The following is a 14,611-nucleotide window of genomic DNA, read 5'->3' on the forward strand; positions in this document are numbered from 1 at the left end:
TAGGCGCTGGGATTTAGATGAGATTAGCACCATATTAACGTTTTAACATCAGTACTCTAACCACGATTTCACATCCATTTGATGCCCTAGTATGCTTTTTAACGGCTGGCGTTTTTACTGTACATTTATTCATAATTTCTGTTTTGTTATTGTCCTGTATTTTTTATATACCGTACTTATTTAATAGTATTTATTAAAATTAGTGTTTGTGCTAGGGATGATACTCGAAACCGGTTTTCCCGGTTGTTCGATAAGAAAAGAACCGAGTCCTCGGACTCGAATCCCTTTTTAAAAACCGGTACCCGTTATCGAGACCACTATAGTAAAGAAAAAGAGTTGGTTCTATATTCGAACCCCTCGGAACGAATCCCGTCCCGACCAGAAATGCTCCGTGTGACATCACAAGAAATCAGTCACGTAGCTCGGTCATTAAGCGCAGATAGGGAAAGCAGGAAAAAAAATGGACGGGAAAAAGCGCTCCAATGTGTAATAAAGTTCAAAACAAAAAGGTATAATCCAATGAATAACTTTACTGGGAGATTTGAGCAGACTACAAACACATGACGAACACTTTTACGACCAACCGGAAACATAGCAACGCACCTCCTTTACGGCAGGTGTCGCAACGTTCTTATAGCAACCGCAGCACATACATATATGACATGATCTCCCTTTTTCAACTTTTGTTTTTCTTTCCTTGCAAACAAAACAAAATCACACTGTATATGTGTTGTCTGTCTAATTATAAATAATGCAGACGAGACGTGTTGGCTGAGTTCTTGACGTTTACTTTCACGGGTGACGACGTGCAACAACACTTTTCGGGGCTACCGCGCATGCTCGTCACTCCCGTTGCATGATGGGTAGTGAAGTTGTTATATTCCCTAGCTCATAACATCTTTCCCCCTATAAAGAAATAATGTTAACTCAATAAAGTGTATTACTTTTTTTTGCTTTAACTTTTCATTTTTTAGCATTGTAACCACATTTGCAAACAACTTTTCTATTCATAGAATTTTCTTTCAATAAAGAAATAAAGTGAAAAAATGTCAAAGCATCATAACAAACAGTTATGTCAAATAGCAGCAGAATTGCACTTTTTGGAGAGCTGCATTATTTCCAGTTTTGTGCCCAAGGGACTGATTTTATTTAACACTATATTATTATTTATACACCTATAGTGATCACAGAGACAGGTTGTTTTTGTGTTACTGTATATATTTGTTTTTCTGAAAAATCCCACTTAATATACTTTGGGTAACAACAGTCAATTTTTTTTTTTCTTTTTTTTTTAGGGGGGCAACAGTCAATATTTATTTATTTTTTAGATTAAATTGTTTTCTTGTATAATAAAAGTGAGCTTTTGTTAAACCAAATATTGTGTATTTTTTTCCATATACAACAACCTATCTGGACTCGATAAGGGAATCGATAAGGAATCGGTTCGATAAGAGGATTCGATAATAGACTCGAACTCGATAATTTCTTATCAAACATCATCCCTAGTTTGTGCACTGTGTGGGTTCCCTTCCTCCCACCTCCAAAGACACGCACCTGGGGATAGGTTGATTGGCAACACTAAATTGGTGTGAATGTTGTCTATCTGTGTTGGCCCTTTGCTGAGGTGGCGACTTGTCCAGAGTGTACCCCGCCTTCCGCCCGAATGCAGCTGGGATAGACTCCAGCACTCCCCGCGACCCGAGAGGGACAAGCGGTACAACATGGATGGAAGGATGGTGTTAGAACGATTGTTTCTAAGTTATCACAAAAACTTTGTGTTACATTTAGTGACCGGTAAGAAGACAAAAGCTGTCTTTGAAACCTACCAAGAGTAAGGCTCGTAAAACTCCTCTATAGGGGGGGAAGCAAGATGAAGGTGTTCAATGTTCCCTCTAATTGTTCACGTGTGTGAGCAAACGCAAAAACTCCCTGAGCATTCAGTGGAGCACATGTGAGCAACACCCGACGTGCACACTGTGGCTACACTAGCAGCACACCTGGCCCAAACCTGACTAAATAACAAGTTACATCTCCATCCATCCATCCATTTTATACTGCTTGTCCCTTTCGGGGTCGCTGGAGCCTATCTCAGCTGCATTCGGACGGAAGGCAAGGTACACCCTGGACAAGTCGCCACCTCATCGCAGGGCCAACACAGATAGACAGACAACATTCTCTTATTATTATAATTAAATAACAGCAGTCATTTCCATTTCTAATAGAAGTGTTTAGGCCCACTTACAATGACAATAACAACAAATATTGTTTTTCATGAACTGTGTACTTGTATTGTTTGTCTGGGTGGATGTCCTGCTTTGGAAATAATTTGTACCCCTCTCAGACATTGCATTTAGTTCCCATTAAAACATTCACATGTTGCACAATGAGATGTAAGCAGGGAATCATGTGTACATTCCTGCAACTTCCTGTTGGTAAAAAATATATTTTTATTAGTATTTATTTAATATACTAACAGCATTTCATGATTAATATTCATCAATTAAGATTCCTAATAAATGACACTAGAATAAGCACACATTTGTTTGGTAAATCATAGTGTAACGACCTGGAATGACACTTTATGTGTGGTGTTGGAGTTGTCCCACTTTTTGTGTGGCTGTAAACGCATCACTGGCTAAGTGCCATATGTGCATGTGTTGGCGCAAGTGAGAAAGAGCGAGCGGCTGCTGTTGATATAACAAAGTTGCTTTTGGTCTGGTTTGAAATGACCAGTTTTGCTAGATTTTTTTTTTTTTACTAATGTTTTAGTGATGTGTTTATGGCCGACAATTAAGAGTTTTGCTCAGTAAAGTGATGGATGGAATTCATGTCCTCAAAGCGCCTCGACAGACGTTACAATATTTGAACAATGATGACGAAAACTGTTTTCGCTGTCGTGTCCGTGTGTCGAAAAATGTTATACGCTTATTTTTTTCTTTGATTTTGTGCGTGGCATAGATTTGCCGTGCGCAGGATACTTGAGCAGTGCGCAATTGCACAGGCGCGCACTTTAGAGGGGACGTTGAAGGTGTTCCTGTGTCTTTCATGTATTAGAATCAAACAGAAAGATATTGTCTTTCCCAAGGACTGTGCAAGCGAGGAGGAGGCAGGACCGGAGTCCCCTCCAGGCGACCTCTTTTTCAACTGTTTTACGAACGTCTTTTTGAACTGTTTTACGAACCTCTTTTTGAACTCGTTTACAACCTTTTCTGTGAACTGTTTTTGACCTTTTTTGTGAACTGTTTATGACCTTGGTCCTTTAGAAACAGCTGTGGTCATGTGGTCGCAGAAAGTATAATAAAGAAGGAGGAGTACAATCTTTCGCCACAGCGTGGGTGACACTGCAAGAGGTTCAGGTCGACACGTCTCTCCTCAATTGAGTTCAAATTTAATTCTGTCTCTGTTTGATTCTTTGCTTCTTGTCTTGTTTAATAGATGTCATCAGTATTTGAACCTGACAGATGGCACCTTTACAATGCCACATAAATAAACTATTACTACTACTACTATACTACGGGTGAGAAAAAATAATAATAAAATGAATATAAAAAATGTTTTGTTTATAAAAATAAAAATAACTGACAATATTTTTTTTAAATGTTTTTTTTTTTTTTTTAGAATTATAGTTAATTTATTAAATAATTAATCTCAATTACTGTTTGATTGCTATTCTGAATGTTGCTGGGCCGGGTTTGGTTTTGGAATTGGAATTGTATCATTATGGTATTATTGTATATTCTTTTGTTGGACTAATTAATAAAAATAAAAAAATAAAAAAAATAATTAAGATTTTAGGCTCATCCACACTTTTTTAACCTGTAACATACTTTTGAGAAGGTTTTATCATCATTTTTATACCACATATTATATTGCAAGAATCGGTTTGAATTGAGAATCGTGTTGAATCGAGAATAAATAAAATAAAGTATTACTACTACTACTACTACTACTGCTACTATACTACGGGTGATAAAAAAAATACAAATATGGGTTGCTGGTTATACCATCCTAGTCACGTCCGTTGTGTCCTTGGGCAAGACACTTCACCCTTGCTCTTGATGGGTGCCTTGCATGGCAGCTCCCTCCATCAGTGTGTGAATGTGTGTGTGAATGGGTGAATGTGGAAATACTGTCAAAGCGCTTTGGAGTACCTTGAAGGTAGAAAAGCGCTATACAAGTATAACCCATTTATCATTTATTATAAATATAAATATGAATCACAATTTTTGTTTATATATAAAAAAAACAAAAAACTGACATTTAAAAAATTTTTTTTTTTTTTTTTTTTTAGAATTATAGTGAATTTTTTAAAGAATTAATCTCAATTTCTCTGTTGATTGCTATTCTGAATGTTGCTGCGCCGGGTTTGGTTTTGAAATTGGAATTGTATCAATATGGTATTATTGTATATTATTTTGTTGGATTGATTAATTAAAAAAATAAAAAAATAATAATCATAATAATAATTCAGATTTTAGGCCCATCCGCACTTTTTTAACCTGTAACCTACTTTTAAGAAGGTTTTATCATCATTTTTAAACTTTAAAAAATAACTGCAGCTTCTTGCAACTCGGATTTGACTGTTAATTGGAAAGCCCTAATATTTAATAATTATTATATATAATATATAGTTATTATATATAATATTTAATTTATTTTTCATATTTATGTTATTTATTTTAATTTTACTTTTATTATATATTGACCATAATAAATGTGGTATAAATGTATTTGTCTTGTGATTTGTCTTAAATAATAACAATAGTAATAATATTTTTGACTGACAATAAGAAATTATTGGTATCGGTATCGGTATCGGCATCGATGAAAATGCAAGACAAAGTATCGGTATCGTATCGAATCCTAAAAGTGTGGTATCGCCCATCCCTAGCGGGTGTGTCCGGGGGCGTCTGGGCGGGGTTTCTTAAATGCCTCAAATGTCCGGCATTTTGAGTTAGGGTTGCGTGTAATTCCAATGTACGTCTTGGGCAGGGATCGGCAACCCCTAACAACTAAATTAAGGGCGTACCGTGATGGCACTGCATATATTGTCCTCTATTACTTGCACAAACAGCGTGCCAGCCCGGTCTTATGTTGCATGAAGCTTTAACTTGCACACGTGGGAGACAGCAAGGCATACTTGTTCAACAGCCACACAGCTTACACTGACGGTGCCCGTATATAACAACTTTAACACTGTTACGTTACAAATATGCGCCACACTGTGAACCCACACCAAAAAAGAATGACAAATACATTTCTGGAGAACCTCCGCACCGTAACACAACATAAACACAACACAACAAATACCCAGAATCCCATGCAGCACTAACTCTCTAACCTCAACCGACGCACGGAGGGAGGGGGGAGGGGGTGTGTGTGTGTGTGATGTGTGGGGGGGTTTGGTGCTAGCGGGGCGTGTAGACTGGGAGAGTTAGGGCTGCATGGGATTCTGGGTATTTGTTGTGTTGTGTTTATGTTGTGTTATGGTGCAGAGGTTCTCCAGAAATGCATTTGTCATTCTTTTTTGGTGTGGGTTCACAGTGTGGCGCATATTTGTAACGTAACAGTGTTAAAGTTGTTTTATACGGGCACCGTCAGTGTAAGCTGTGTGGCTGCTGATCAAGTAAGCTTTGCTGTCAATTTCGTGTGAAAGCAGAAGATGCATTCACCATGTGGCCGACCAGGTGTGCTGTTTAAGCAGGCTGTAGAGGGTGCTAAAGGCAGTGCCATCACGCCCAAATTTCGGGTGTCTCCTGGGAAAAGTGGGGGGATTGGCAACTATGACGCTGTTGAACGCCATTCATGTAAATCTCACTGGCCGCACCAACTTTAAACTGTCATATTAAAGTGCGGGCCGGGGCGCGTGTCTGAGACCCCTGGTTTAAACATAGCACAAAGCAAAAAAAAGCTTTCGATACAGTTTTATTTCATTTTAAATTTCAAAAGAGTTGAGGCTCCCATTGTTTTCTTTCATTTGTGAAACTCGTCAAAATGGCTCTTTGAGTGATAACGGTTGCCGACCCTAGACTCTAGGGTTAAGTTAGGAAGGGGTTAAACAAAACAAGCTGTGAAGGTGCGCATGCAGAAACATTGGTGAGGGAGGGGCAGAGACAGAGAGCGAGAGAGCTAGTGAGTGGAGACAGACATGAAAACAAGAAATGCCGAAAAGTAAATGCAACTTCACGGATGATTTGCGGAAAAAGTATTTGTGTTTTGGTCCTGGCCGTGACACATGGGAAGCAGAATGCACTGTGTGCAAAGCAGGAACGTATGTATCTGTGGCAAATAAAGATCTACAAGCCCATATCGACACTACAAAGCACAAAACAGCTGTGCAGGGCGAGAGCTCGTTTATGACAACCTTTTTCCAAAACACAACATAGAATGTGGGATATAACAGGATAATGCATACATTTGTCATTTGTTTTCAAAACGCTTACAAAAAAGTGGTACCCCAAAAATTTACTGTGGGACCCCATTTGTATGATTTGATGGGGTCCCTGGGACCCCATTTTGAAAATTCCTAGCGCCAACACTACTGTCAACATAGGAGAAAAAATGCTTTATTTAAATTAATATATTACTTATGAAGCAAGTTCGAGTATCATTGGCAAATTTTCACCTAGTCCCGGCCTTGGCGTGCTGCCCGCCTTGGGATTTCAGAATATGGTCAGCCTACCTAACAACAACAACTACTACTACTACTACTACTACTACTACTACTACTACAAAAGCAAGAATAGGCCTACTTTGCCTTTATATGTTAATATAATTATAAATAATTAGATAGTAATACTTTATTGTTTTTTTTAGATCAATTCCGGTCCTATTTTTGGGGTGGTATAGTATTTCACTATTTTAAATTGAATAAATTAAATAAAGGGAAGTTGAACAATAATACAAACCAACTGTTTAAAATTTTTTTTTTTTTTATAAAAATAGATTAAAAACAATGATAATAATCTTGAAACTTATTTATTATATATTTTTGGTGGTACAGTATTTTGTTTGTTGTTTATAAGGGCTGTGAACCTTAGAACGAATCCCGGTTCAATATGATTCCGATTCTTGGGTGATTCTTGATTCATACTAACACATATTACATAACTGGTACATACAATATAATAAAACCTTTTCAAAACATGCAACGAGTAAGCACATGGAGACGTCGCCATTCAGGTGTGATTTTTTTTCCTGGCACTCCTATTGTTTATGATATATGCATAACTATTTAAAAGGATACAACCTTTTATTATTATTATTATGCTGCACACTGCAAAAAGTCAGTGTTCAAAAACAAGAAAAAAAATTACAAAAATTAGGGCTATTTTATTTGAATTAAGCAAAATGATCTGCCAATAGAACAAGAACATTTGGCTTGTCAAGACTTTCCAAAACAAGTAAAATGAGCTAACCTCAATGAACCCAAAAATACCTTAAAATAAGTATATTCTCACTAATAACAAGTACACTTTTCTTGGTAGAAAAAAAAAAAGACCTTTTTGCTCAATATGTTGGAAAATATTCTTAAATGAAGTAAATGCTAGTGCCATTATCTTGACATAATGATATGCGCTCGGCATCATGATTTTTGATTTCATGCTTGAAGTAAGAAATGATTACTTTAAAAAAGTAGTTTTATACTTGCGAGTGTTGATGACACAACAGTTGATATTCTAGTTCCAAGCATGTTTTACTCAATATAGGTCATAACATCTCAGCAACAAGCTGTAATATCTTACTGAGATCATTTAGGACCAAAACCTTTAAAACAAGTAAAACACTCTTACATAAAATCTGCTTAGTGAGAAGAATTATCTTATTAGACAGAAAATAAGCAAATATCACCCTTGTTTGAGATATTTAATCTTACTTAGATTTCAGTTTTTGCAGTGCAACCTCTAGCATTTTGCATTCAATGTTTATTCCCATTAATTTCCCATTAATTCCCATTAATTCCCATGGAAAGTTTCCATCCATCCATCCTTTTTCTACCGCTTGTCCCTTTCGGGGTCGCTGGGGTGAGCTGGAGCCTATCTCAGCTGCATTCGGGCGGAAGGCGGGGTACACCCTGGACAAATTGCCACATAATATATACAAAAAAAATAATGAAAGTAACCATTTAAAAGGATATAAACTGTTATTATTATTATTATTATTATGCTGCAAGCTCTAGCATGTTGCATTCAATGTTTATTCCCATTAATTCCCATATCCATCCATCCATTTTTTACGACTTGTCCCTTTCGGGGGTGCGGAGGGGGTGCTGGAGCCTATCTCAGCTGCAATTGGGCGGAAGGCAGGGTACACCCTGGACAAGTCGCCACATAATATATACAACAACAAAAAAATAATGCAAGTAACTATTTAAAAGGATATAACCTTTTATTATTATTATTATGCTGCACACTGCAAAAACTCAGTGTTCAAAAACAAGAAAAAAAATTACAAAAATTAGGGCTATTTTATTTGAATTAAGCACAATTACCTATAGAACAAGAACATTCGGCTTGTCAAGACTTTCCAAAACAAGTAAAATTAGCTAACCTCAATGAACCAAAAAATACCTTAAAATAAGTATATTCTCATTAATAACAAGTGCACTTTTCTTGGTAGAAAAAAAAAAGACCTTTTTGCTCAATATGTTGGAAAATATTCTTAAATGAAATAAATGCTAGTGCTATTATCTTGAGATAATGATATGCGCTCGGCATCATGATTTTTTTATTTCATGCTTGAAGTAAGAAATGATTACTTTAAAAAAGTCGTTTTAAACTTGTGAGTGTTGATGACACAGCTTTGCAACAGCTGATATTGTAGTTTCAAGCATGTTTTACTCAATATACACTACCGTTCAAAAGTTTGGGGTCACCCAAACAATTTTGTGGAATAGCCTTCATTTCTAAGAACAAGAATAGACTGTCGAGTTTCAGATGAAAGTTCTCTTTTTCTGGCCATTTTGAGCGTTTAATTGACCCCCACAAATGTGATGCTCCAGAAACTCAATCTGCTCAAAGGAAGGTCAGTTTTGTAGCTTCTCTAACGAGCTAAACTGTTTTCAGATGTGTGAACATGATTGCGCAAGGGTTTTCTAATCATCAAATAGCCTTCTGAGCCAATGAGCAAACACATTGTACCATTAGAACACTGGACTGATAGTTGCTGGAAATGGGCCTCTATACACCTATGTAGATATTGCACCCAAAAACCAGACATTTGCAGCTAGAATAGTCATTTAGCACATTAGCAATGTATAGAGTGTATTTCTTTAAAGTTAAGACTAGTTTAAAGTTATCTTCATTGAAAAGTACAGTGCTTTACCTTAAAAAATAAGGACATTTCAATGTGACCCCAAACTTTTGAACGGTAGTGTAGGTCATAACATCTCAGCAACAAGCTGTAATCTTACTGAGATCATTTAGGACCAAAACCCTTAAAACAAGTAAAACACTCTAACATAAAATCTGCTTAGTGAGAATAATTATCTTATTATACAGAAAATAAGCAAATATCACCCTTATTTGAGATATTTCATCTTACTTAGATTTCAGATTTCAGGCTCTAGCATGTTGCATTCAATGTTTATTCCCATTAATTCCCCATTAATTTCCCATGGAAAGTTTCCAACTTTGAATATTCCCCGGAATTTTGCAACCCTAATTAGAACAGTCGTAGACGACATGGGTGGACATCTGTGCATGTCATCTCGAAATGGACGAAGAAGGGAGTAATGGAGGCGAGAGCTCTGGTTGCTAGGCAATAGCATCTCGCCTCGCCGGGACACACCCACACCTAGTGCCGTGTCAACCGCAGACAATGCACGGTGTGTGTCACTGCCGTCTCGTACGCCGCAGATGACGGAGACGTCGCGTTCGTTATACGGCAGCTAACAGTCTGGTAAAAAATGGAAAAATAGACCAATTCTTACCATTTCATCTGTTTGGCTCCCATGGCGAGCGTCTTATCCTCCGTCCCGCATCCGGGTGATGCCCCGCTTCTCAGTCAGGACCATAGCCTGGACGACGGTCTGTGTCGGCACACGACAGGGGAGGGGAAGCTGGCAGAGCGGACGACTCTCCAAGTCGCCTCGGTCACCGACGTGGTCCAAATCCTCTCATATTGAAAGCAAATCCCGGGCGCAGAAAATCCCTGAAAGCCGCCACCCTTCCCTCCCTCGGTTGGTGCCAAGCTGCGGGAGGGAAGAGAGCGAGAGGTTGGTGCTCAGCAGCACCAGTCACTAAAGGCTGCCGGGCTCCCTCCTTCCATTTTCAAACACAATGTTTGTTGTTGTCTTCCTTGTGGGCAAATACTGATGAATTTGCATGCCTCCTCTTTTCTTCCACTGGCTTATTCTTTCTTTTCCGTGCAGAGAGGATGCCAGACATGGCTCAGTCTGGGTGTGTTTACCCCCTCCCCCCTTCCTTCATTCCACCTCCCCCCCTTGTCCTCGCTGTAGGAGGACGAGGAATTTTCTCCTTTACCTTCCACTCTATGCAATTTTTGTTGTTGTTGCAAAGATTCATGGAAATCTATGCGGTGAAGGACCCGGGCAAAAAAAACATACCACTGGCGCGGGATCATACTGTTGAGGTTAAGGGTGTGTTGTGCGAAGGCTAAACATAGCCTGGAAGTACTGCGGGTTAAGAAACCACAGCGTGTTCTTCTTATGGAATCTGCATATAAGTCTGCAATTGTGACTAAGCTTTCGTATTATTGGAAGCCAACAAATACAAAAATGAAACTCGACTCATTTGAAGAATGCACTGAGAGCAGTTAGCTTGCAAAACAACACTGTAGTGTGCATGCCAGGCTAGCAGTTGTCCATGTCACTTTGCAAAGAAACACTTTTTACACACGCGGGTGAGACACAGTAACACAATTGCGTTGCCAGCTATTTAGACCAGTGTTTTTGTCAGGTTCAAACACTGATGACATCTATTAAAGGCCTACTGAAATGAATTGTTTTTATTCAAACGGGGATAGCAGATCCATTCTATGTGTCATACTTGATCATTTCACGATATTGCCATATTTTTGCTGATAAGATTTAGTAGAGAACAACGACGATAAAGTTCACAACTTTTGGTCGCTGATAAAAAAAAGCCTTGCCTGTAGCGGAAGTAGCGTGACGTCACAAGCTGGAGTGCTGCTCACATTTGCACATTGTTTACACCAGCAGCGAGAGAGATTCGGACCGAGAAAGCGACGATTACCCCATTAATTTGAGCCAGGATGAAAGATTTGTGGATGAGGAAAGTGAGAGTGAAGGACTAGACTGCAGTGCAGGACGTATGTTTTTTCGCTCTGACCGTAACTTAGGTACAAGCTGGTTCATTGGATTCCACACTTTCTCCTTTTTCTATTGTGGATCACGGATTTGTATTTTAAACCACCTCGGATACTATATCCTCTTGAAAATGAGAGTCGAGAACGCGAAATGGACATTCACAGTGACTTTTATCTCCACGACAATACATCGGCGAAACACTTTAGCCAAGGAGCTAACGTGATAGCATCGGGCTCAAATGCAGATATAAACAAAATAAATAAACCCCTGACTGGAAAGATAGACAGAAAATCAACAATACTATTAAACCATGGACCTGTAACTACACGGTTAATGCTTTCCAGCTTGGGGAAGATTAACAATGCTGTTGCTAACGACACCATTGAAGCTAACTTAGCAACGGGACCTCACAGAGCTATGATAAAAACATTAGCGCTCCACCTACGCCATCCACCCCTCATCTGCTCATCAACACCCGTGCTCACCTGCGTTGCAGCGATCGACGGAAGGACGAAGGACTTCCCCCGATCATCCGTGCGGTCGGCGGCTAGCGTGTCTGCTATCCAAGTCAAAGTCCTCCTGGTTGTGTTGCTGCAGCCAGCCGCTAATACACCGATCCCACCCACAGCTTTCTTCTTTGCAGTCTTCATTGTTCATTAAACCAATTGCAAAAGATTCACCAACACAGATGTCCAGAATACTGTGGAATTTTGAGATGAAAACAGAGCTTTTTTGTATTGGATTCAAAGGTGTACCAATACTTCCATTTAACTAGTGACGTCACTCGCATACGTCATCATACAAAGACGTTTTCAACCGGAAATTTAGCGGGAAATTTAAAATTGCACTTTATAAGTTAACCCGGCCGTATTGGCATGTGTTGCAGTGCAAAGATTTCATCATTGATATATAAACTATCAGACTGCGTGGTCGGTAGTAGTGGCTTTCAGTAGGCCTTTAAACAAGACAAGAAGCAAAGAATCAAACACAGACAGAATTCATTTTGACTCACTGAACTCTGCGTTCCTTCCTCTTGTCCTCGGTTTTCCGTCAGTCGTCAGGTTCCAGCCGAAATGAAGAAAACAGTTCCTCAATCAGGAGTTGGGTGCCATGGTCTTCCTGGTTTCACACACGCCTCCGACAACTCTTGTCTCGGCTCGGCTGCCGCTAATAAAGGCGACAGGTGATTAGACAACCAGCCCCAGCTGGGCAATCCACTCACCTGTCGCTGGCTTCGAAGCCGGCCATACACACCCCATTCCTGTGGGAGGCGCGCCTACCGCGCCCTCCTCCACAAGGGAAATTCACCCTTTCACACACAGATTCACACACTGATGGCGGGAGCTGCCATGCAAGGCGCTAACCACGACCCATCAAGAGCAAGGGTGAAGTGTCTTGCTCAAGGACACGACGGACGTGACGAGGTTGGTAGAAGCTGGGGATCGAACCAGGAACCCTCAGGTTGCTGACACGGGGCCGCTCTCTCAACCGCCCCACGTGTGTACCTCTTGCTTGACCTCGGTAGAAACCGTTTACTTGCCTAACAGAAGTGCTATTGTGACATCCAGTGGACACATTTAGAACAGCAGTTTCTTTCGTTCAAAAAAACCCAAAGCAGCTCATTTTTATACTTGGCAAACTCATCACGCGGACCGAATAAAACCTGTTTGTGGGCCTGATCCGGCCTGCGGGCCGTACGTTTGACACCCCTGGTTTAGATGATCCCGCAGAGGTTCATTAAAACAGTTTGCGACGTGTGAAACTTTTGCTCTATTTGTGAAAATGTAATAAAGAGTACATTTAACTCTAAGATCTTTGTCGCATGTACTATGTGCCTAGTGGCCTAGTGGTTAGAGTGCCCGCCCTGAGATGGGTAGGCTGTGAGTTCAAACCCCGGCCGAGTCATACCAAAGACTATAAAAATGGGAGCCATTACCTCCCTGCTTGGCACTCAGCATCAAGGGTTGGAATTGGGGGTTAAATCACCAAAAATTATTCCCGGGCGTGGCCACCGCTGCTGCTCACTGCTCCCCTCACCTCCCAGGGGGTGAACAAGGGGATGGGTCAAATGCAGAGGACAAATTTCACCACACCTAGTGTGTGTGTGACAATCATTGGTACTTTAACTTTAAGATAAATGTCGTCCTTGCATTTGACCCATCCTCTTATTGTGTCTGTATATTAGTATTATTTTTAGGCTACTGTTGCTTTTGTCTGCTACTTCTGTTATTTAGAATGTCAATTTTCTTTTTTTATGTAAAAACATACATACATACTTAGGAGTTGGCTTAAAGCAGGGGTGTCCAACTCATTTTAGATCGGGAGAAAAATCTACCCCCAAGTGGACTGGTAAAATCACGGCACGATAACTTAAAAATGAAGACAACTTCGGATTGTTTTCTTTGTTTAAAAATAGAACAAGCACATTCTGAAAATGTACAAATCATAATGTTGTTGGGTTTTTCTACACTTACATGTTGCGGTTGATAGTATTCTATCTTTATTTGTTGTTATTTATACTTTCCGAATAAATTATGTGATAATGTTCACCAGTCAATTCATTGGTGTTCATTTTCAATATATCAAGAAAAAAAAATTGTATCAAAATCAAATTACAGGATGTTATTTATGTCATATTTATGTACTAACATCATGGGGTTTATTTTGTACATATCATCTACAAAGATACAAAGAATTGCTATTGTGACATCCAGTGCACACATTTAGAACAGCAGTTTCTTTCATTCAAAAATTAAAGGTTAATTATTATACTTAGCGAACTCATCTCGCGGGCCGGATAAAACCTTTTCGCGGGCTTGATCCGACCCTCGGGCCGTACGTTTGACACCCCTGGCTTAAAGGTTATGGGTTAACCCTACACATATATACATAAACAACAGAAACAACCTATATGTAGGTTGTTGACACAAGTAAATTTAAAAATATTTAAGCATGACGGAATTTTACTTAGGCAAAAGAATTAGTTTAAATAATTTTTAAAAAACAAACAAACAAAAAATTCACCTGCAATCCTGCTATTGTAGTCACAAATTATGAAAATGAAAGGTTTCATGAACCATAAAGCTTGTTGTAATGCATCTTTTCACAACATTTATATTGTGTTACATGAAAGAGATACACCAAGCTCAACAGGATATTTTCAAAGGTGAAATACCCCTTGAAAGTAAGACTCTGTTTTTCTTACATGTAATATATGACAGAAATATATATTTTTTGGAATTATTATTTATTATCTGTTCATATTATTTTATTTCTTATTATTATTATTATTATTAATGTATTATTATTATTACTATTAAT

At 39.0% G+C, this 14,611-nt stretch overlaps 1 protein-coding gene across 2 annotated transcripts in view; it reads right to left on the bottom strand.

Moving 5' to 3' along the window:
• dixdc1a (DIX domain containing 1a) overlaps nt 1-14,611 on the bottom strand; it is a 71,246-nt gene that overhangs the window by 35,474 nt on the left and 21,161 nt on the right. The window contains exons 4-5 of one of the 2 annotated variants that reach the window (XM_062059930.1): nt 12,303-12,457; nt 9,932-10,192 (exon numbers count right to left, since the gene is read on the bottom strand). In XM_062059930.1, coding sequence (XP_061915914.1) covers nt 9,932-9,954 — 23 coding nt within the window. In that variant the 5' untranslated portion in view covers nt 9,955-10,192; nt 12,303-12,457. The remainder of the gene's footprint in view (nt 1-9,931; nt 10,193-12,302; nt 12,458-14,611) is intronic. The other variant, XM_062059931.1, reaches the window with a different exon arrangement.

The sequence above is a fragment of the Entelurus aequoreus genome, linkage group LG10 (genome assembly GCF_033978785.1).
Source record: "Entelurus aequoreus isolate RoL-2023_Sb linkage group LG10, RoL_Eaeq_v1.1, whole genome shotgun sequence".
NCBI classification, from domain to species: Eukaryota; Metazoa; Chordata; class Actinopteri; order Syngnathiformes; family Syngnathidae; genus Entelurus; species Entelurus aequoreus.